We start from the raw sequence: 23,366 nt of genomic DNA, 5'->3' as shown, positions 1-23,366 counted from the left end.
ATTTTGCTAAGTAAACAATGGAAACATGCCCTTTCTGCCCTTGGTGAATACAAAATCTATGTGGTTCTCTGGTTCATGCTGCCATTCCTTCTCAACATTAAATACACATTCACAGCAAATTAAACCATCCTTTACTTAAACTGAAGTAGGTAAAGTTATAGTCACATAAAAGCCTATCAGCACAGTTTTGCTTTTGATAGAAAATCCTTTATTGCTCAATCAGTGTTGGTTGGTTTCTAGTCATCACTGTGCACAAAATAAATATAAGTAACAGGAAACACTGCATGTTTAGTCCTTATAAACATATCACCTGAACATAATATGTGACAAATGACCCATACACACGTATGTTGGGGGAAAACAACAAGACTGTAAACTACCTAAATGTTGACCAATAAAGGTTAAATAAATTATGGTATGCACACACATTAGATTACTGTATAACCATTATAAAGAATGTGGATGGGGCCACCTGGGTGGCTTATTCCGTTAAGCATCTGCCTTTGGCTAAGCTCATGATCCCAGGGTCCTAGGATCAAGTCCTGCATCAGGCTGTCTGCTCTGTGGGGAGCCTGCTTCTCCCTCTCCTGCTCCTGCTCCTGCTCCCTGTGCTTGTGCTCTCTCTCCGTCGAATAAATAAAATCTTTCCAAAAAAAAAAAAAAAAAAGGAATATGGATATTCTTTATTTACTAATTTGGAAATCCTAAGTGGGAAAAGGTAGATAACTGATAAAGTATGTAAAGAAGACGGGAGGGTGAAATACATGTATTTGCTTATACTTACATAAAATATCTCACAAAGGATACAAACGAAACTGTTAATGCTATTACTGGGGAGGGGAATTAGGTGGCCTAGGAGACTTCGTGGTACATGCTTTGATCCCTTTTTAATTTTGAACCATGTGAATTTATTATTTTCAAAAAATAACATAACAATAAAACTTGAGAATTATAAGGATTATGAGAAGTCTACAACCATCTATTACCACATTCCATTCCACATTATTTCTTTCACACCTTGTGCCTGTAAGAATAATGAACACCTACATTATATTCAAATTGATGTAGATCAAGGAGGAAAATGGGAATCCATTTACACTAAAGGTCACTAGGCAAAACGTTTTTATAAGAAGAAAGATATCCAAAATAAATGTAGTGCTTACTTCTAGAAGGTATCTTACATTTAGTATAATACCTGGCCTTCTTACATTTTGATTTTCCAAAGAGGAGCCTCATCATGGTTCACTGACTCACCCAAGGTCCCTGGAGGAATAACCTGTGGCGCTAGTATTTGATAGGCTTGTCCTGAGCTAAGACCCCTGATTTTTTCTTTAGTGTATCTTAGGCTTTTTGGGGTACCCTCACTACAGTGGCCACATTAAAATTGGAAGCTCCTCTTAGGGCTCACTAAAGTCATCAACTTCAGAGGTTGCTGCCTAGGCTCACTAAGAAAGCTGAAATGCTCTGAGCAAGACCAGGGCAAAGACAATGTTTGCTACAGCTCCCGCAAACCCAGCAAGGGCCTGGACCCCGCAGACACAAGAGAATTATACTGTACTGGTCTGAAACTCCTCCCAAGATCTACCCTCTCACCGGGAGAGATGTAAGTCGAACAGCATTAGGATAACAATACCTTTCCCTCCAAGCAAAATGAATCTGGGCATTTTCCCAGAACTCGGGCCCTCTATACATGAAGCAGAGTCTACTGTCTCTGGGTCACTGGGTCTCGGGGAAAGAAGGCAGACCCAGTGCTGCAGAGGGCCACGTGGAAACAAGCCAGACAGAGAATTTCCCTGCCTTCCCCCAATCTCCACACAGCCGAATTAATCCCCTTGGGACTCACACATACTCCAACGCTTGCTTGAAACAAAGGCCTGCCGTCAGGATACAGGGTTCAAATGGAAGAGAAATTCAAAACAGTTAGGGAGCAAAATTAAGTGCACACTCACCAGCCCACCACCAAAACGGAGAGAGTAAGTGCAGAGACAGGAAGCAGTTTTCAGAAGTGGCCTCAAGTCTGATTGGCTGATAAATTAAAAGCAGTTTCCCTCCTCCTTTACCTTAAAGGGTGAGGGAATGAGGCAACCCCCTCCTTCACCTATTTGTCTCTTATGGAACAGTGATGCTACTTGCCCTATTTTTAGATTGAATTTTTTTAAACCAAGTTTCCTTTTGAGGTAATGTACTTAACACAAGCAAACATAGGCTAATTCAAGCTGTATATACACATTCTTGCTTAGATGGCTCTACTGTAAACAATTTTCATTCCTTCAAGATCATTTCCTAAATTTTCTGACCTTAAAATGGTTAATTTATTCAAGGTAACAGGTTTCATTATAAACAGTCTAGATCCATTTAAGTTAGAACTTACCTTCAGGGTAATGTTCCAGTTAACGAGCCTAGTGAATAAAAGATGGGTGTGGCTAAGGGTTTAGGTTTTGAAGTAAAATGTAGCTGTACAAACCTTACTAAACTAACCCTTATCTTCTTAGCATTTTTGGCCAGTTACTACCACTAGTTCAAACTCCTTTGTCTTTTCTCAATTCTTCACAAATTTACTGTTTCTTAGTCTAAAAGTATAAACTCTTCCTGCCCTGGTCACTTCTTCTGGTCTTCATTCTCTTGTGAAAGCTCCTGTTTAAGTTAAAAATTCAATAAAATTTGTATTTTTTTTCCCTGTTAATCTCTCTGTAAGGTTAATTTTCAGACCCTGCCAGGGACCCTAAGAAGGTTCCCTTAGAGTAGCAAATGAACATCTCTATTTCAAAAAAAAAAAAAGAAAGAAAAGAAAGAAAGAAAGAAAAAGTAAAAGTAAAAGAAAATCTCTATTTCAAGATGCTGCACAGGAATATTTTAGGACATTTCACATAAGTTGTGATAGTTTGCAAGATACTTCCTAGTTGCATGATCTGGAATGAATTTCTTAAACTCTCGGAAACTCAATTTTCTCCCCTGCACCACAGGGGAGAGTAATACCTACCACCTAACTTAGACAGAAATGTGGGAGAGTCTAGCATAATGACTGGTCATAGTACATGCTCAATTCACGTTCTCCTTTCTTCCTTGCTCATTCCTCATTCTTTTTTTTTTTTTTTTTTTGCTCATTCCTCATTCTTATACAGTGAGGAGATGAAAAAGTAACTGCTTGCATGAGTTTACTTATACACTTCTATTTGTCTACACATTATACAATTCTTTCTAGATACAAGTAAATCAATGGAAGTTAGTTTTTGCTCCTAAGTGTTGTGATTACAGAGCTATACTTGCCCATAATTTATTGCTTCTTAACAGTGGGCAAGGTTACGTTGCAGATTTTCTTCTTCTCCAGTAACATGTATGAATGGATCATTTTGGAACCCCAGAAAGATAAGTATAGGGCTCTCTGAAATCATTGTGGGAAAAACTACTTTAGTAAAGGGCTTTGGAATACCAAGATGATGTACGAAGGCAGAGAGGTACAGATCCTGTATATTTTAAGGGTTAAAAAGGAAAGGTGGCCCTGTCTCTAAAGTGGATTCCTGGAGAGGGGAATGAAGAAAGAATCTGGGTCCAGGACCCATCAAGTTGCAGATGCTGAAATCAGCTGACTCTACAAGACAGCGCTAAAAAATGCAGAGCCCTGAGTTGCTCTAAGTAGAACATTTTGGGCCACACTTAGCACTAAACAAGTAGGATCAGCCACCTTCAAAGAACCATACTGACCTATGCAGTGATCTACTTGAACATCATCATCATTCCAGCACCAGAAGATAGTGTGGCCACACCATGTGAGTGAAAAGCAATAGAGTAGAGAACGTACCAGACTCTATGTTTTGGGATGAATGTGGGAGTCAAGCTGCCCCTCCCCCAAGCCCTAAGTATTTTGGGATAATTCGGGGTGAAGGGAGGGGCATGTTGTTCTTAGCAAGGCATTGAAAAACAACAATCTCCCCCCCCTCCACACACACTCTGAATTCATGGAAGAATCCATGTCAGTTACATGTCTATGGTTACCAAATGATACAAGGATTAGATGGTATCACAGATTTAGCCCATTATCCCCAATTCTTGATGTTACCATTATAAACAAAAACAAAAAGAGCGAAAGAAAGGAAACAAATCTCCCTGCAAATCACCCTTCTTCAGAAACCATTTTTTCTCATCCCCTGTCTAATCACCTCCTGTGGCAGCTACTCTGTTCATCCCTCTTGTGCATCTAATATTTCTCTTCCTCTCTTCCCCACTTCCATTTTTCCATAGACCTCATCTTCTTGCATACAGTCCCTGACCTTGAGACCCTTGGGATAAATAGTAGATCCCTTTGCCTTAATCACAATCCTTCTTCACCAGGCTTTTCAGCTTGTTCCTTCCTTCTCTGGACCTTTAATTCCTTTCCCTTCCCACCTTATCCCATCAGTACCCATGCTAACTCCTCTTCTCTTTCTTCCCCATTGGTCAGGCTCTGTTGGCTACTCTTTTGTTTCCCAAAAGTTGAACAAATTTATGAGGCCAGAGCAATATGAATATTGCTGGGATATACATGGAAAACATACAAAAAATATCATAGTGATTACAAGACCAAACAGTAAACACACATTTACATTCTGTAAATATGATTATTACAATTTTTAAATTAATTTATTTATTGAGTGTTAGAGAGAGAGAGCACATAGTGGGGAGGGGCAGACTCCACGCTGAGAGCAGAGCCCCACAGCAGGCCCACCAACCTAAAGCTGATCACGACCTGAACCAAAACCAAGAGTCAAGCGCTTAAGCAACTGCACCACCCAGGCTCCCCCAGTTATTAAATTTTTTTACCCCTTCTTTTCCCCTTTCTTTTATTCCTCCTCTCTCTTCCTCTTCATTTGTCTTCTGTTCCTGCTATTTCTCCCTACATATTTTACATATTCTAGGAATTTAGACATTTTTTTAGATACTACTTCTACACCTTCTTAGAACCCAAATAAAGAAAATAAAATCATATAGATTTCTAGATTGTTTCAGCCATTTGACTTTTGCAAGATTTTATATACGAACTAAATGATTCTTATCAGAGCACTGAAGCTAGTTGCTCAGTCCAAGGGGATACAAACCGAAACTGGTCATTAGGAAGAGTCCCTTTATATTTCTAAAGGCCTACTTATTTATTCTTGGGTATCATAAATCCATTTTTCATACACCGTACTTTTTGAAACATATAGACTTTCCCAGAAATTATGTACCTTTTACATTAGCTTGATTAGTCTATGTTTCCCGTCATTATGGTATGACAGAAAATGTAAATAAATCTTAGGGATATCACATTATAATCAGTAACACTATCTCAAATTTTCACTTAGCAGGATACGAAGTCTGGATTTGCAGTTAACTCTTCTCTTTAGTTACACTTATTTTGACTAATTCATCATTTTTTCCTTAATATATCTTCAATGCATTATGGCAATTTTAAGCACACAGTAAACTAGAGAAAGGAATACAATGGACATCTATACATTGGTTACTGAGATTTAGCAACTGTCTTCCTTTGATTATTTTGGCTGAAGTATTTCTAAGCAAATTGCAGATGTCACGACATTTCACCCCTAAATATTATAGCATGCTTTTTTAAAAGGAACTTTTAAAAAAATCGTAACTACAGTACCATACCATTGCCACATCTAATAAATAATCCCCTAAACCATCTAATACTCAGTTCATATCCATATACCCTCCTGCTCCCAAAAGGATTTTTAATTGCTGGCTTGTTTAAAACAGCATCCAAATACCACACACTACACTTGGCTGTTATGCCTCATAAGTCTCTTTTAATCTAGAACAGTGCCAATCCCTGTTGTTATTATTATTATTCTTTTCTTATAAGAATAAACTTACTGAAGTGAGTAGGCCAGTTATCCTGTGGAATACTAACACTCATACCTCACATTGTTACACTATGTGAACCTGAACAATTTTTCCATGTCCTTGCTTATCAAATTTGCAAAAGGTTTATTTGTATCATTTGTCTAGTCATGTACAGAAGATTTGGTTTCTCTTATGACTTTGGGATAGCCCTTTACATGTTAAGTACATTGAATTCAACACTTTGTAGCTTTCTACTGGGCATTTGCTAGAAATCTTTGGTTTTCTTTCTTTCTTTCTTTCTTTCTCTCTCTCTCTCTCTCTCTCTTTCAGACTTTACCCATTTATTTGAAAGAGAGAGAGAGAACGCAGGAGCAAGGGGAGAGGCAAAGGGAGAAGCAAACTCCCTGCAGAGCAGGGAGCTCAATACTGAGGATCCTAGGACCCAGGTATCATGACTTGACCCAAAGGCAGAGGCTTAACCAACTGAGCCACGAAGGTGTCCCTCATTTTCTTTTTTAAGAATATATAGTCAAAAAGGTATTTCCCCCTTTTCTTGCTTTGCTTAAGACCTAAGAAAACTCTCATCCGCCATACCTTTGTTAAACAGTTTCTTCTGGTTATGGATGATATGTTTTAATACTATTTTAATTATGTTTACTTTGTATCTGACTATAGAAGATTGTATCTTCAAAAATATATTTCAGTAATTTTCACTCTGACCACCATAAAAAAAATAAACTAAATAAAGAGAAGAAAAAATAAAAATAAACTTTAAAGAATATGGGTGGGATGATAATTACTACCAAGAAACTTGATGAATATAATAGCTTAGTAGATAAAAACAAATTTTGGTATTACCTAAACCTGTCCTGCCTCTTCTGAACTGTGTGTCATGGGCTGAATTGTGTATCCCCAACAGAAAAAATGTTATGTTTTAACCCCTCAGGAGTTCAAAATGTGACTGTATTTGGAGGTAGGGCCTTTAAAGGAGTAATCAAGGCAAAGCAGGTGATTTGAGTAGGTCCTCATCCAATATCACATGTCCTTATAACCAGACTGGGACGTAGACAAACATAGAAGGAAGACAATTCATGGAAGACAGGTAAGAAGAGAGCCATTTGCAATCCAAGGAGACAAGCCTTAGAAGAAACCTAGGTTCTTCTAAGACCACCCAGGTTCTACCCAGGTCCAACAGGTTAAGGGTCTGACTTCAGCTCAGGTCATGATCCCAGGGTCCTGGAATGGAGCCCATGTCGGACCAGAAGCCCCACTCTCAGCAAGGAGTCTGCTTCTCCTTCTCCCTCTGCGGCTCCCCCTGCTCACACTGGCTCTCTCTCCTCTCTCAAGTAAGTAAATACATAAATAAATCTTTCTTTAATTAAAAATTAAAAAGAAGAAGAATCCTACATTGTAGACACACTTGTCTTGGATTTCCAGCTTCCAGAATTGAGAAAATAAATTTCTGTTGTTTGAGCCACCCAGTCTACGACAGTTATGGCAGCCCTAGTAAACTAATATACTATGTGAGCTTGAATAAATTACTTGAATTTTTCTAAAGCTCAGCTTCCTTAGCCATAAAATGGGGACAATAATAATATTTATCCTATGGTGTTGTTGTGAGAATTAAATCATGTTTGTAAAGCTCATAGCATAATAATCAGCAAATAAATTCTAGATATTATCAACATGAAGATTAAATGACATTATACATGTTAAAGCACTTAACTCTGTCTAGTACCCAAAGCTCTGATAAGTATTTTTAACAAATGTTCCATTTTTGTCACATTTTCCTATCCCCAAATTAACGTCTTTTAGACCAGTCTAGCTTGTGTCATCATTAAATTAGAAGCAACAAATGTTGACTTACCAAAGAAAGAAATTAACCAATTCAATCCAGCAAACATTTGCTGAGCACCTATATTTTGTCAGATTTATATCCAAGTATCTGATAGACTTTGATATTATAGTAAATGTTATTACTTCTTAAAAATTCTATTTCTATTTGTTTGAAGCTCTTATAAAGATGCAATTTATTCTTACATGTTATTTTCTATCAGCCTCATTAAACTTCTGTAATGAGTTAAAAATTTTATTTTGTAGTTTCTTATTCACAACCAAACCACATACAAATAAGAATTTTGGTTTCTATATTTTGAAGAACAAAACTCTTTAATTTCAGGAAATCAAGTGTATCAATCTTTTATCCTATAATCAGTGACTCTTGTCTTAAGAAATCCCCTTCCTTACCTCAAGGTCCAAATGGAGACCCTCAGCGGGTCTCGGGTAGTAGACAGCTTAAGCTGGTTCAGTGCTTGACCCCATTCCTGATCCTTCCTCATCCTCTCCTTTTTCAAAATGAGGCAGGGGAGAGTAGTCTGAATTGGGTTATGAGGCCCCCCCCAGCAGGGTACCTCACCTCAGCCATTGAACTCACTTTGCTGGCCGTGAGTCTGTTCCAAGCTCCGGCTAGGGAGGCATCCGCCAGGCCCCTCCCCGAGGGGTGGGGTCCATGGCATCTCCTGCCCAGTCTGCCCTCGCGCGGAGCCCCGTTCTCTGGGAACTCACCTCCCCGAAATCAGGGAGGACCCTGTTAGGGCCGCTTTATGGCCCTAGTCTCAGACCTTCCCAGGGGACATGGGGTAGAGTGACACAAGGCACTCAGCTCGTGGCCCCACCGATGAGCTTCCCTCCGCCCTATGGGAAAGGGTGGCCCCAGAGAGCATTTATAAGGCTCCCGCGCCTAAAGGCATTTAACAGTTATGGTGACTTCCCACAACGCGTAGCAACATGCAAATATCGCAGGGAGTACCGCCCCTGTCCCTTGTACGCATCTTTTCAGGACGCACGCACGCGCGCTGTGTTCCCGCCCTGTGACTCCAGGCGGGCATTTCCCGGGGCGGGTTTGCTGACAGGAACGTCCAGGCTCCATGGCTGCCAGACGGCGGGGGACGCGCAGCAACGGGGCCGGAGGTTCGGTGCACATTGTAGGGGGCGAATACTGGGGGGCGGGGAGTCTGAAGAGGAACGGGGCCCTCTGCTCTAGCCCCACCCCTTCCGTCGCCCCCTGACCCGTCCTTGGCTATCAAGCTAGTTTAGGTGCTGAACTTTTTAAACTTCAGTTTTCAGAGCTTTTTGGATTACAGAATTGTGTATAAAAGCCTGTGGACCCGTAGTAACTAACACAGTGCCAGCACTATTTTAAATACTTAATGTCATCCAATTAAAAAAAATTTATTTTAAGATGCATCATTATTTTATCTATCACTGAGAAAGGAAAAAAAAAATGCTTCCAGTTAAAACGTGATTCATTGTTTATATGTCATCCATTGTAAGATGCAGCCCAGTTTCAAAGATAGTAAAATTCAGGTCTTAGAATTGAGGAGTATTACACTCTCTCTGTGCTATGTTCTTCAATGTATCCATCCTACAAATGTGTAGGTCCATCCTACAAATTAGGTGCTATTGTAGTCCTCCTCTGGATTTTACAGTCGGGGCAACTGAGGTACAAAGAGATGAAGTAAGTTCTACAAGTTTCCACAGCTGGAAGAGACCCGGCTAGGCTCTAAACTAGAGACAGATTCCAGAGCACTCTGTTAACCATTATCTCATACCACCGTAGGTAGTTTGAAGGTAGGTATTGGGAAAGTTTAGGGGCACAAGTAAACAGAGATAAGCAGTCTATATGACACTCATGCCTCAGGCTATGAGCTCACAAGAGCCCTGGGGCTCCATCTTATTTTATCTTATTTTATTTATTTTATTTTAATTTGGCAAGAATAGCAATTTAGGACGTGATTTCTCAGACTTTTGCCAAGAACAGCGGTATGGCAGTTACTATTTCTTTGTAAATTTACAAAACCATCTTAAACCATTTCTTTAAAAAGATGATTTTTTTTTCAAAATAGGATTGTGTTCAGTGGGTACTCATTCTTTCTTTTGGTTCTTTGCCTATTCTTTATGCACATGGCCTCTGTAGCATTAGATGAAGCTGGAAGAGTTCATAATGGCAACACAGCTATAGAAGACCCTCCGCCTGCGAAGAAAACTCGAAGATGCCAGAGGCAGGGGGTGAAAAAGGAGCCTGTGAATGGAGGAGAGGCCAATAATGACAGGACAGAAGACAAGCAAGGTCAGCTTCAAGTGGTAGGCCAGAAAGGACATGGACTAGCAGGATTGTCTATGGGAGGGGTGAGGACAAGGGATGCCTTGTTCTTTCAACTCTTACTTCTTCCTTTCTTAAAGATATGATTAATTTTCTATCCTTTGGGCATACCACAATACGGATCTCCTTTCTTGGAATCTTCAGTTTCATGTAATTTAGACAGATTGAGACCTGGACAGATCAGGATTGCTTAGGAAGGGCAAAGTTCATTATGACATGATAGCTATTTTTGATTCCCATACAAGTAGCTGTAGTACGTATCTCCTTCCTCAGAGTCTGTGAAGACCTTGCTGTTAAAGGGCAAAGCACCCGTGGATCCTGAGTGCACAGCCAAGGTGGGAAAGGTGAGAGATTCCTTTGCCCATCAATTTCTCAGAGAGCAGTTGTTCTTTTGCTACTGGGATTCCTGTCTGGAACACTACTAGTATTCATTTTAGGAATCCTCCAAAACGCTACTAGGGATTAATTTTCTCAAAGATTAAGAGATGGGGGTGCTGGAGTTTGGAGTTAATAATCAGGGTATTTTTTAACTTCTGAGGTTGTCATCAGCTTTCCGCACCTCATTCTCTTTCTCAGGTAGCAAATTATACCATTACCAAGGAAGAACCATCTTTGTTCTCATGAGAAACTGTGCTATGGTACGGCATAAGTTACAAATGTGAAAAGGATTTAAAGAATACAGAAGAAAGGCTTCCTCTGGAGCAAGTTTCCTTTAACTGTTAGAATCATTTGTTTTTCTGTAATTACAAAAAAAAGCCAACATGTTTTCATTATAGGAATAATAGGTTATGTGTAAAAGAACATGCTTTTGCAGTTCTTTCCCTGGAAGGTAGATATTGGTGGTGCTGGAGAATGACACCTTGAGACAGAAGAAAATTTAGAGCATTACTAAGGCTCTCATGAGGACTGAGACTACACTAATGTCAATGTTTTCCTTCTCTAGGCCCATGTGTACTGTGAAGGGAATGATGTCTATGATGTCATGCTAAATCAGGTAAGGGGAGGAGCTCTTCTATGTATGGGAATTTTTTTCTTGGTAATTACAGATGAGCATGTCCCAATGCCCAGATCTTTAATTCTTAAGTCCCTGATACTAGCCTTATAGTAGCTTTTTCCTTACAGCAGTTACTAGTACCTGTGACCAAGGAAAACATCAGTTTATGTGGCTTCCATTTGTAAACCTGTCTGATGTTCATGTTTCTCTTATCATAGACCAATCTTCAGTTCAACAACAACAAGTACTATTTGATTCAGCTGTTAGAAGATGATGCCCAGAAGCACTTCAGCGTTTGGATGAGATGGGGCCGAGGTAATGACTCTTATTATGGGTTTTCTCATTTGTCATTCAGAAAGCCAGAGACAGCTTAGTGAGTAACCAGAAGATCCTCTGGGTTTAAATTGGTGGAAAGGAGGCTTTATAACCTAGGAGGGGCTTGCAAAAGGGAAATAGCAAGCACCTTCATTAACAAGTTCCCATTGGAAAAACTAAGAGCAGCCTGTTGAGGCTGGGAAGTGTCCTGCAGTTGGTCTGCTAATGCTGCTTAGGGACTGTGGCAGTTAGCAGGTAACTAATACCAACAGGATCAGTCCGCTGGGCCCATTCACCTTTCCCTCTCCCCTTCCTGCCTATTTGTCAGATGCTTAAGTGGGGAGACTTTGAGAAAATTCTTCTTGGATTGGGAGGCAGGAAACCATCTTATGTGTGGAATTTACTTTGCAGTTGGGAAAATGGGGCAGCACAGCTTGGTGGCTTGCTCAGGGGACCTCAACAAAGCCAAGGAAATCTTTCAGAAGAAGTGAGTTCTAAGAAATGAGTATCAAAAAATACCATTCTTTTTCTTCCATGTATCTTCTTTAAGAATTTTATAAGAAGTGTGATTTGGCCTCAATGTTAATGTGTTTCCACTGTGACATTTTGTGACTAGAATACCAAACTGCATCCTTAGTTAGTGATGACATCACCTGAAACCTTGAAATTAACTAAAAACAGAAGAATCTAATATATTTAGCATATGACCAACAATTAAGGAAATTTGGGAAAAGTGGGTGGGATGCGAATATTCAGTTAGAACTTTAAAAATTCTTTCACTATGATATGGAGACAGAGCTTTCTGGTCTCTGGGAATCTTTCAGAGAAAGAGATTAGAAAAGGATCTTTTGTCTAAAATCTCAAAGGCTTTTGTGGTATTTTGGGGCCTTTGGGAAACTCAAGAATCCTTTTTTCCCATTTTTTATTCCCATTGACTCTAGAGCCCTTTTTTCTTTTTTTCATTTAGGGTCCTAATTTAGAATCCAGGATTTTGGGGAAGTCAGATATAAGAGTTGTAAGAAATAGTTGGGGGGAAAAAAAAGAAATAGTTTGGAGATGTTCTAAGGAAACAATTATAAGCCCATTTCTAGTAGTAAGAGTTTTCTTACTTGTAAGGTTTTTTGTAAGATTTTTCTCACCATTGTGGATCCCACAGATTCCTTGACAAAACAAAAAACAATTGGGAGGACCGTGAGAAGTTTGAGAAGGTGCCTGGAAAATATGATATGCTAGAAATGGACTATACCACCAATACTCAGGTAAACTCTGGCTGTACATTTGGGGAGAAAACTGCTTCCTCTGAACCAAGGTGAAGTCTAGCAAAATGGCTTAGATCAGGACCCAGACTAGAACAGATTGGGGCATCCTGAGTCTTGCTATTTCCCACCTAAGCAAAGGAAACAGTTCCCTCAGGGGTAACTTTCACGGATCTTTGTAATCCTGAAAGGACTGTAGATTAAAGATAGAAGATGCTCTCTAGTCTCTGTTATTTAATACAGTTCTTTTAAAATCTTTGGTCCTGTTTCCAGAAGTTTAATGTATGGATCAAGAGAGGAGTAATATATAGTCACACCATGAAATGGCATTTAAAGTTGTCTTCACTCTGGTTATACACCACATTTAAAAAATTAATTTCAACAAGTTGAGTTGGAACCAGGATGCTGAAAACTGTCATAGTATCTGAGAAATGTAAAAATCTTAGTCTTTTTAAGATGAGAAGATCTGAGACCTAATGGCTGTCATAACATACTTAAACATAACAACCCACTAGGAGAGCCTTTTAGACTTGTTCTGGGAGTTTAACTGTGGGAGGTATAGGGAAGAGTAGAAGGTGGAATCACATCAAGTACTCTAACCAGGTTAATAATGGGATGAGCCTGTGTTCAAGCAGAAGCTGACTGGTGTTCACCCGCCAGGGATACTGTAGAGCCAGCCCTTACAGGGACCTTAAAAATAGATCCTTCCAGATTTTGTAATTCTCTTTTTTTCCATTGTAGAGTGAAGAAGAATCAAAGGGGGATTCTCTTAAATCCCCTTTGAAACCAGTATCACAGCTAGATCTTCGTGTGCAGGAGCTGATAGAGTTGATCTGTAATGTCCAGGCCATGGAAGAGATGATGGTAGAAATGAAATACGACACCAAGAAAGCCCCACTGGGTAGGAATTCAGATTTTTTTTTTTTTTTTAAGGACTTCAGATTCTTTTTTTTTTTTAAAGATTTTTTATTTATTTATTTGACAGACAGAGATCACAAGTAGGCAGAGAGGCAGGCAGAGAGAGAGGAGGAAGCAGGCTCCCTGCCAAGCAGAGAGCCCGATGCGGGGCTCGATCCCAGGACCCTGGGATCATGACCTGAGCCGAAGGCAGAGGCTTTAACCCACTGAGCCACCCAGGCACCCCGAGGACTTCAGATTCTATCCCACATTCTCTCTTTGTATTTCCTAGTTCCTTTAATAGGATATTTCATCACCTTCATGATTTAAAGCTTGTTGATACTGTGAATGAAAGAAAGGAGATCTGGGGTGAGAGGTAGTGTGGGGGAGGAGAAGCTGTTTTGAGAGCTGAAAAGTGGGAGTCTTTGTCGATTAGGCACATGAATACTGTTTTCAGGATAGGACCCTAGTTGTGAGTTCTGATGATCTCTGGATGGGCCTGCAGGGAAGCTGACAGTGGCACAAATCAAGGCAGGCTACCAGTCTCTAAAGAAGATTGAGGACTGTATTCGGGCTGGTCAGCATGGACGAGCTCTCATGGAAGCTTGCAATGAATTCTACACCAGGATCCCACATGACTTTGGGTAAGGCCTGTGCTGTTACTTCTCTTTGGTCTTCTACCTAACTATATCCATCTACATCACTCAACAGTAACTATCATCTTTTTAATGAATGATCATTTCTAATGAAATGATCATCTTAGATAGATACAGAGCCAAAATGATTTATAGATAGCCTGTGTAGTCCACTTACAAGTTTGGGATGCCATCTCCTGGCCTGATTATAACCATATTTTCTGACCGAGTAGAAGTTACCAAGAAAAATAGGCCTAGATATCCAACAAGTAAAATAGCTTCAGGTGTGAAACTCCCTATTCCCTATTCAAATGACAGTAGGTATATAAAATACATTTTATCTTTGTTGATTCTATGTTCTGGTGCTTTTTCTGTTTTTATTCTTTTCTTGCTTTATAGCACTCTATGACCTAAAAATAACCCTGAGTGGTCAACAGGTCTACTTCTGTTTCTAGACAGGACTATATCCAAGCTGTTACTTTTTGATGTCGATATATCTTATTTAAAAAATAAGATTTGGGGGGCGCCTGGGTGGCTCAGTGGGTTAAAGCCTCTGCCTTCAGCTCGGGTCATGATCCCAGGGTCCTGGGATCCAGCCCCACATCGGGCTCTCTGCTCAGTGGGGAGCCTGCTTCCCTTCCTCTCTCTCTGCCTGCCTCTCTGCCTACTTGTGATCTCTCTGTCAAATAAATAAATAAAAATCTTAAAGAAAAAAATAAGATTTGGGTATTATCGATAACAAGAAATAACAAGGATTAGAGAGGATGTGGAGGAAAAGGAACTCTTGTTTACTACTGGTAGAACTGTAAATTAGCACAGCCACTATAGGAAACAGTATGGAGATTCTTCAAAGAATTAAGAGTAGAACTACCATATGACCCAACCATTCCACTTCTGGATATTTATCTGAAAAAGATGAAGACACGAATTCAAAAAGATATGCATCCCTGTGTTCATTGCAGCATCATTTACAATAGCCAAGATATGGAAACAACCTGTGTGTTCATTACAGATGAATGGATAAAGAAGAAGTGGTATATATATGCAATGGAATACTACTCAGTTATAAAAAAGAGTGAAATCTTGCCATTTGCACAACATGGTTGGATGGATCTTGATGGTATTATGCTAAGCAAAATAAGCCAACAGAGAAAAACAAATACCATACGACTTCATTCGTGTAGCTTCTAAAAAAAAAAAAAAACAAAGCAAAAATTCATAGATACAGAGAACAGACAGAGGAAAGGGGTTGGGGGTGGGTGAAATGGGTGAACGGGGCCACTGTAAGGTGAGGGATAGTGACTGAACTTGCAGTGATGACTTTCAAATTACAAAGCTGTACATCTGAAATATATTAAGGGAACCCATAAAAAAAGAATTTCATTTCTAATCCCAGATGTCAAAATCTATACAGTGTGTTTGGTTTTAGTCTGTTACTTTTAGTCATATGCCTTTGGCTACCCATCAGAGTACTGATTATGGATTATATCTCTGTCCTTAGACTCCGTACCCCTCCCTTAATCCGGACAGAGAAAGAACTGTCAGACAAAGTACAATTACTAGAGGTGAGACTTGTGGATTGGGAAGTATTACTCTCTGGTTCCAAGTGCCTACACATTGATCCTATATCTCATCTTGTCAGGCTTTGGGAGACATTGAAATTGCCATTAAGCTGGTGAAGACAGAGCTGCAAAGCCCAGAACACCCATTGGACCAACACTATAGAAAACTACATTGTGCCTTGCACCCTCTAGACCATGAAAGTTATGAGTTCAAAGTAAGAAAAATGATCATTTATTTTCCTACCTGTAAGACCCATGCTCCTTACCCCACTGTTCTGTGACTACTCTGGTTAAGAACTTTTTTTTTTTTTTGTGAGCAGCAAGCAAGGTTTATTGAGTGATAATACAAAGCTCCCAAAGGAGGAGACCCAAGAGGGTTGCCCAAGAGCAAACTTTTGTATAGAGCAGAATTTCAGTTTACCAGGAATTGAGGAAGGTAGAGCTCTTTCTCAGTGTCTTGTGAGGCCACTAGGGAGCAGAAGGTCTCTGATTTTTACCAGAAGCCCTGAGGTTCTTCAGTTCAGTCTGGTCTCTTGTAGAGTCCACACCAGCCATTTCTTTCATTTCTTCTCACAGGTGATTTCCCAGTACCTGCAGTCTACTCATGCTCCCACACACAGGGACTATACCATGACTTTACTGGATGTCTTTGAAGTGGAGAAGGAGGGTGAGAAAGAAGCCTTCAGAGAGGACCTTCATAACAGGTCTCAGATTAGCTTTGGGTTTGGGAAGACATTCCCTTGCCAGAAGTGCAGTTATGGAACTTCTGGAAAATGGGAGAAAATGGCTTTTTTATGCTATGGCCTGTCTCTGCTGGAGAGCAACAGTACAATAAATAATGACTGTTCCCTAGGATGCTGCTATGGCATGGCTCCAGGCTTAGTAACTGGGTGGGAATCCTGAGCCATGGGCTTCGAATTGCCCCACCAGAGGCTCCCATCACAGGTTACATGGTGAGTAGAATCCTGGAAGGAGGCACAAGGGTAAAGGATACAATAATTTTCTTAGTCTTTTTTTCTCCCCCCCACTTTTTTTTTCTAGATTAGGATTCCATAGTACCCTTCCCGAGAAGTAAACTAGCTCACTGATAACCCTGACATTTTTTTTTCTTTTTTCACACCCTAACATTTCTTACTATGTCCCTCTTTCTTTAAATTCCTAAAGATATCCCTTCTACCCCCTCAGAAAGCAGAGACTCATGAATACACCTGCTTCTCTGGAAAATAATTGCAAGGGGAAATGGAGAAAGGTCTATATTGTGTTTAAGATCATGAAACACAGGGTCAGCGGTACAGGCCTTCTTGCTAACACAATGGATTAAGCAGCTGACCTTCAGGTTTGTTTATGTATTTCAGTTTGGGAAAGGAATCTACTTCGCCGACATGTCTTCTAAGAGTGCCAATTACTGCTTTGCTTCTCGAGTGAAGGATACCGGACTGCTGCTTTTATCAGAGGTGAGATGAAAATATTTATGATCTCTAGTTTATTATTAGTTCCTGTCTTTCCAGAGAGAAAAGTTTGATTCCAGAACCAAGAAGTTCACCTGGGAGAACTTGAAAGGGGAACCAAGGGCAATTTCCATTTCCATTCTTGTGCAGGAGGAGGGGAAGAAAGTACTGGTGGGATTTTCTGTTTGGCCTTAGAGCCATCCAGTTCTCAGGAAGATGTGGGTGTTTAAAGATCTTTTTGCTTTGCAGGTTGCTTTAGGTCAGTGTAATGAGCTATTAGAGGCCAATCCTGAGGCAGAAAGATTACTTCAGGGCAAACATAGCACCAAGGGACTAGGCAAGATGGCTCCCAGTCCTGCCTCCTTCATCACCCTGTGAGTACTCAGAGCCTATAAAGCCAGAAGACTTCTTTTGGCCAGATAAGACTCTCTACTTTCTATATTCCAACTTCTGACTCAGAGGCAGATATTGACACGCTTTTTTTCATTTGGCAGGAATGGGAGTATGGTACCCTTAGGACCGGCAAGTGACACAGGAGTTCTGAATCCAGAGGGTTATACCCTCAACTACAATGAATTTATTGTCTATAACCCCAACCAGGTCCGTATGCGATACCTGCTAAAGGTTCGGTTTAATTTCCTGCAGCTGTGGTGAATATTAAATGAACTAGATAAGGTCTGATCTTCAAACAAGAAACTAGGCAGTGTTGTACTCTTGAATTTTCTGATCTTTTATGTAATAAAAATGGCACAAATCTACCACTGGCTTCTTTGGGCTTTATTTCTCCAATCACATATTTTCTTCTCATGTTCATACTTCTTCATCTTCAGGACAGGAAGCACACATTGCTCTATGTATCCCATAGCTAGCTGCAAGTTATTCAGGATCCTGTTCCTAACAGCAGAATATCCTCTGTGCTTTGAAGGATGCGAATGGTGACTGATGCTTTTCCCCCTTTAAGTAAATTTTTCTGCAACATGGAGTTTGTTGGGTATTATTATAGGAAGGGTAGAGACTGGGCACCTGGGTGGCCCAGTTGGTTCAGCAACCGTCTTTTGCTCAGGTCATGATCCCCGATCTCCTGGGATCGAGTCCCACATTCGGCTCCTTGCTCCACAGGGCGTCTGCTTCTCCCTCTAACCTTCTCCCTTCTCATGTTCTCTCTCACTGTCTCTCTCTCAAATAAGTAAAAAAGTCTTTAAAAAAAAAAGGGTTGAAACAACTGCAGACCAGGTCTCCCACCACTTACCCTAGGACTCAGCAGATGTCCAAAAATCTGCAAGCACTTAAGAGGACTTGTCACTTAAGTCTAAATACATCTCAGGGAGGAAAGGAGAGGAATTAGAATGAGTTTTGAGCTGCCTGCTCCACCTAAGAAGTACCAAAGTCCATGTCAGATCCAAAGACTTCCTGATTATTCATAAACACGTGCAACACAAATATACGTACATAGATACATGCACACACTTACACACACATAACACATACTTACTGAGGTAACAGTGAAGGTTATTTAAATGAAAACAGTAGCCTGTAACTTTTTAGAGACCAGATTACCAATATCTATCTAAATTTAAAATATACATACCCTTTGACCTAAAAATTACAGACGTACTTGTTTGTATAGATGAAGTCAGTGTAGCATTGTCATATGCAAAAGATCCCTAGATAAGGAACTAGTTAAACATGTTCACTCACTGAAATACTGTGCTGCTGTTAAAACTAGACTACACAATTCTCCAAAAAGTAGAAGAGAATACTTCCCACCTCATTCCATGAGGCAATATGAAACCAAAATGAGGTAAGGATACCACCAGGAAAGAGTCCTTTAAGAATACAGATGTGTGGGGCGCATGGGTGGCTCAGTGGGTTAAAGCCTCGGCCTTTGGCTCAAGTCATGGTCCTGGGGTTCTGGAAGGTTCTGGGAGGTTCTGGGATGGAGCCCCGCATCTGGCTCTCTGCTCAGGGGGGAACCTGCTTCCTCTCTCTCTGCCTGCCTCTCTGCCTACTTGGATCTCTGTCAAATAAATAAATAAATAAATAGCATACAGATGTGCAATAAAATGCTACCAAGCCTAAACCAGTAAAGTAAAAAGAATTCTATGCCATGACAAAGTGAGATTTATTAAAGGAATGTGAGGTTGGCTCAATATATGAAAATCATTTTTGGACAAAAGTCATATGACTATCTTATTAGATGCAGAAAAGGCATTTGGCAGAATCTAGCACCCTTTCATGATAAACATTGAGCAAAGAATGGAAGGGAACTTCTTCAACCTGATAAAGGACATCTATGAAAAACCCACAGAAAGATTGAAATAGATGAATGACTCCATACATTCTGGAAATGGGGAAGAAAGGATAAATAATCCTTTCTGAAGGATTTCAATTAATGTAGAAGGCTCAAGGGAAAGAGAAAATCATTAGAAAACCACAGTAATGGGGTGCTGAGTGGCTCAGTCAGTTGAGCATCCGACTCTTGATTTCAGCTCAGAAGCCTACTTGGAATTTTCTCTCTCCTTCTCCCTCTGCCATCGCCCCCCTGCACCCTCCCGCAACACCCCCCCCCATTTTCTCTCTCTCTAAAAAAAAAGAAAAAGAAAATCACAATAATAATTGCTATAGTAAGGATCAATGGATGGATGCTAAAATTAGTGGGACAGGGTAACTTTCAGAGTCTCAAAAAACCTACCTCAAGATTTACTGATTACTATGGTGATTTTAACATAGGAGCATAAATTCTTTAGCAATTCTCCCTCCAGGAGGTTTAGTCTCTCTCCTTTTAAGTGGGGGCTGGGTTTAGTGACTTGCTTCTAACAGAGAATAGAAAAATAACAGTAAAAGAAAAATAAAGTGATCAAAATTGGGACACCTGGGTGGTTCAGTCAGTTGAGCATCTGCCTTTGGCTCAGGTCATGATCCCAGGGTCCTGGGATTAAGCCCCATGTGGGGCTCCCTGCTCAGCAAAGAGCCTGCTTCTCCCTCTCCCTCTGCCATCTCCCCACTCCCCCAGAACTGTGCTCTCTGACTCTTATGTCTCTGTCAAATAAATACAATCAATTCTTTAAAAACAACAACAAAAAAAGAACTCAAAATGTTTAAACTATCTATATTAGGGGCACCTGGGTGGCTCAGTCGTTAAGCGGCTGGCCTCAGCTCAGGTCATGATCCCAGGGTCCTGGGACTGAGCTTCGTATTGGGCTCCCTGCTCAGAGGGAAGCCTGCTTCTCCCTCCCTCACTCCCCCTGCTTGTGTTCCCTCTCTTGCTGTCTCTCTCTCTGTATCAAATAAATAAATAAATAAGATCTTAAAAATAAAATAAACTACCTAAATTAATTTTCCCTTCAACTCTCTCGGGCACATGTTTACTGTTACCTAGAGTCTCTTATTGTCACTCACAGCAATTATACTATGACCTTGCTGTACACCTAAAAGGTAAGAAAGACAAAAAAACCTTCAGGAGGGCCTGGCCAACAAGGCTGAGTCTATTGAGCAAAGGTCAAGTTGGCCTTTTCTTAACTTTCTCCATCCCCATCCTCCAGCCTTACATGGGGTGCTTTTGTAGAATTTTTAGAGCATGGAAGACAGACGTCTAGGGCTTCCTCCTGTCCTTGGCCCATGCTCTCAGGAGAGCAAAAAGCAAAAGACAAACCAGCAACTTTTAGGATGATGCTGTGCCATGGTTCTCTGTAGCATTTCTGGGTAGTATTATAAATCATAAATTTCAAATAACCTTAATTTGGATTCTGGTCACAAGGTGTGTGGAGGAGGTGGTCCAGAAGGTACTTTTAGAGCCCTTGCATGAGACACATCAGAGAAGATAGAAGCATGACCTATGATTAAAACATCAGTTGATGGAATTTCCTGTATCTTTATCCTCCAGCTGAGGGAGACCATGCATGGGGCACTGGTGGAAATAAGGGAAAAGTCTCTCAGATGATCTGTCCACGAAAACCTGGAATCAGGGCAAAGTGAGAACAAGACTCAGTACCCCTCAACTCTCCAGTTCCTCAAAATTCATTTCTTTTTTTTTTTTTTTAAGATTTTACTTATTTATTTGAGAGAGTGAGAGAGCATGAGAGGGGAGGTCAGAGGGAGAAGAGGACTCCCCATGGAGCTGGGAGCTCAATATGCGGCTTGATCCCAGGAACTCCGGGATCATGACCTGAGCTAAAGGCAGTCGCTTAACCAACTGAGCCACCCAGGCACCCGTCAAAACTCATTTCTAATCAGAGTGCAGTGGTAGTTCTCTGAGAAAACCCTACCAACTTAGAACAAAATTTTGTAAGCCTGGCTTATCATATACGAGTCCTTGAGCTTTTGGACACAGAAGACCCTGAACTTTTCCCTAACTCTTAGAAAGAGTCTCAGGGAACTTCCTCTCCCATAAGATAAAACTATAGGAAAACAAGGTTCTAGAACTTACAAGGATCACAGTCCATGGTGAGTCCATGGGTGGGATTGTTCCATCTCTCCATTTGTTTTAATCTTCATGAACTTCAATTTGAGAGCTACACTTTTGGGGTTTCTTCCAAGAATGCAAATTAGTATTACCGACAAACAAGCACAAGTCAAGTGGCTGCAGCAGCAGCAGTCCCGTTCACTCAGCGCCCCAGCTTCTCACCTCTCATCTGGGCAGTCTGTTCCGCACAGAAGAGGCTGCTTCTATGGCAGGAACTTAATGTTCTCTCTAAACGCCCTGACTGGGGGGCACTTTCAACTCACTCCTCCTTCTCTTATTCTTTCTTGACTAAGTGAGACGTCTTCAGCACTCTGTTCAAACTAAGTGCCGGCCAACATCACTCATTCCTCCCCCTGCCAGGAATGGCATCTCAGGACCCTTGGACCCGCAAATGACACAAGACTTCTAAAGCCTGGTTTCAAAGAATATCTATGAAAGAGCTGGTTCCCTTTCTTGCAGTTCTAGTAAGGACTGATGTTAAATCAGAAAAGAAACATGAGGACATCCATATTCTTCTGATCCACATCCACATCAGAACACAGGCAGACTGCATTGGAGATTTTCTGACACTTTATTTTAAAAAATTGAATCAAGAAAGGAGCCACTGGTGTCTTCTGGCTTTGCATCTCAAGCACAAGTGGGTGAGGCATCTTTACTCCCAGGACAGAAAGTACACGTTGCCCAGTGTGTCTCCCACTGCAAGCTGCAGGGTAGAGTCGGGGCCCAGCCAAGGTTCCAGGCAGCTGACAGCTGCTTCACACTGGAACAGACCCAACTACAATGGGGAACAAAAGATGGGGAGGTGAAGGCTACAAGCCTAGGGCCTCCTTACTAACTCATTTTTCTCTCACATTAATGCATTTTATTTAGAAATAGGTTAGTTGCACATGATAGCAAGGATAGAATAAAACAGAATTTTGATCTTTTGTACATTCTTTTCCCAAGTTTGCCCTCTGTGACGTCCTTGCACACGTACACACTTACCAGCTGCATACTGGGTCTCTCCCACAGCTTAACATCTCTGTCCTTTGAAGCTGTCACCAGCAACCCAGGCAGCACATGGAGGGCTGTGACAGAGCCTGAGTGAATCTTGGAGGGGAAGGAGAAGCGATGTGGTGAGCTTTCAGTGGGCCTTCCTTTGTCGAGGAAGCATCCACCTGTCAGACGGAGAGCCTCCTCCCCTCTATTTGTGACCCATGCCTCTAACTCACCTTTTTACGCTGCTGAGTCCTCAGCTGTGGGGGTGGGGACCAGCTATCTGTGCTGCTGTCTTGCACAGATGGGGCTGTCTCTGGAGTTGGGGTTTCAGGCATCTCTGTTTTCTGCCAGAGGTTGCTTGTCTCCCATTCTCCTTCAGGGGTACACCTGGCGAGTTTCCACAGCATCCCATCAGAGCTGGCACACAAAAATGAGGACTCTGCCATTTCAAGGACAGAGGTTAGAGCTAGGTTTCTGGCTTCATAGGACCCACCGTCAAGTACAAGGCATCTCCAGACCCTGTGGGTTCTCCCATCCCACTCACCAGATTCCGGTTTGGCTTGGGTTACCAACACGTAGGTCCCAGTAGGATTCTCCAGGTTCGGCTCAAACTCGAGGCTCTCCTGAAACTCTCCTGACTCCTTTTGCCTCTGTGAAAGGATGGTTCATTTTGTTCAGCCTACTCACAGCACTTGACCCTATACAGCCAAAGCAACTGTTTTAGGCTCTGGGCTGGTCAGGATTTTTTTTTTTTTTTAAGATTTTATTTACTTATTTGTCAGAGAGAGAGCACAAGCAGGCAGAGTGGCAGGCAGAGGCAGAGAGAGAAGCAGGCTC

The 23,366-nt window shown here is 41.1% G+C and overlaps 3 protein-coding genes across 5 annotated transcripts in view; 1 reads left to right on the top strand and 2 right to left on the bottom strand.

The window, feature by feature from the left end:
* The first annotated feature begins 8,672 nt into the window (after positions 1-8,672).
* Positions 8,673-17,848, top strand: PARP2 (poly(ADP-ribose) polymerase 2). Of its 2 annotated transcripts, XM_080809809.1 has the most exons (16): positions 8,673-8,790; positions 9,797-9,949; positions 10,256-10,326; positions 10,926-10,976; positions 11,195-11,291; positions 11,703-11,778; positions 12,448-12,550; positions 13,289-13,448; positions 13,950-14,088; positions 15,581-15,644; positions 15,722-15,856; positions 16,218-16,345; positions 16,495-16,594; positions 16,997-17,095; positions 17,339-17,463; positions 17,584-17,848. In XM_080809809.1, the coding sequence occupies exons 1-16, from the start codon at positions 8,748-8,750 to the stop codon at positions 17,741-17,743; spliced, it is 1,704 nt and encodes a 567-aa protein (XP_080665935.1). In that variant the 5' UTR covers positions 8,673-8,747; the 3' UTR covers positions 17,744-17,848. The 2 variants fall into 2 exon arrangements, with proteins under 2 accessions (XP_080665935.1, XP_080665936.1); XM_080809810.1 differs by lacking the exon at positions 10,256-10,326 and having other exon boundaries at positions 8,693-8,790.
* A 3,280-nt stretch (positions 17,849-21,128) lies between these two features.
* On the bottom strand, positions 21,129-23,231 carry LOC308346842 (telomerase protein component 1-like). Of its 2 annotated transcripts, none has more exons than XM_080809889.1 (4): positions 23,074-23,179; positions 22,763-22,916; positions 22,536-22,640; positions 21,129-22,326 (listed from the first exon to the last, which is right to left on the bottom strand). In XM_080809889.1, the coding sequence occupies exons 2-4, from the start codon at positions 22,862-22,864 to the stop codon at positions 22,204-22,206; spliced, it is 330 nt and encodes a 109-aa protein (XP_080666015.1). In that variant the 5' UTR covers positions 22,865-22,916; positions 23,074-23,179; the 3' UTR covers positions 21,129-22,203. The 2 variants fall into 2 exon arrangements, with proteins under 2 accessions (XP_080666015.1, XP_080666014.1); XM_080809888.1 differs by having other exon boundaries at positions 21,135-22,326; positions 22,763-22,968; positions 23,074-23,231.
* TEP1 (telomerase associated protein 1) overlaps positions 23,213-23,366 on the bottom strand; it is a gene marked incomplete at its 3' end in the record, with an annotated part of 32,081 nt that continues 31,927 nt past the window's right edge. Inside the window, exon 44 of the mRNA XM_080809679.1 lies at positions 23,213-23,227. Within this exon, the coding sequence (XP_080665805.1) occupies positions 23,213-23,227 (15 nt within the window). The remainder of the gene's footprint in view (positions 23,228-23,366) is intronic.

The sequence above is a fragment of the Martes martes genome, assembly GCF_963455335.1.
Source record: "Martes martes genome assembly, chromosome: 7".
Lineage (NCBI taxonomy): Eukaryota > Metazoa > Chordata > Mammalia > Carnivora > Mustelidae > Martes > Martes martes.
Note: the sequence above shows the minus strand (reverse complement) of the source record. Positions and strands in the feature narration are given on the sequence as shown.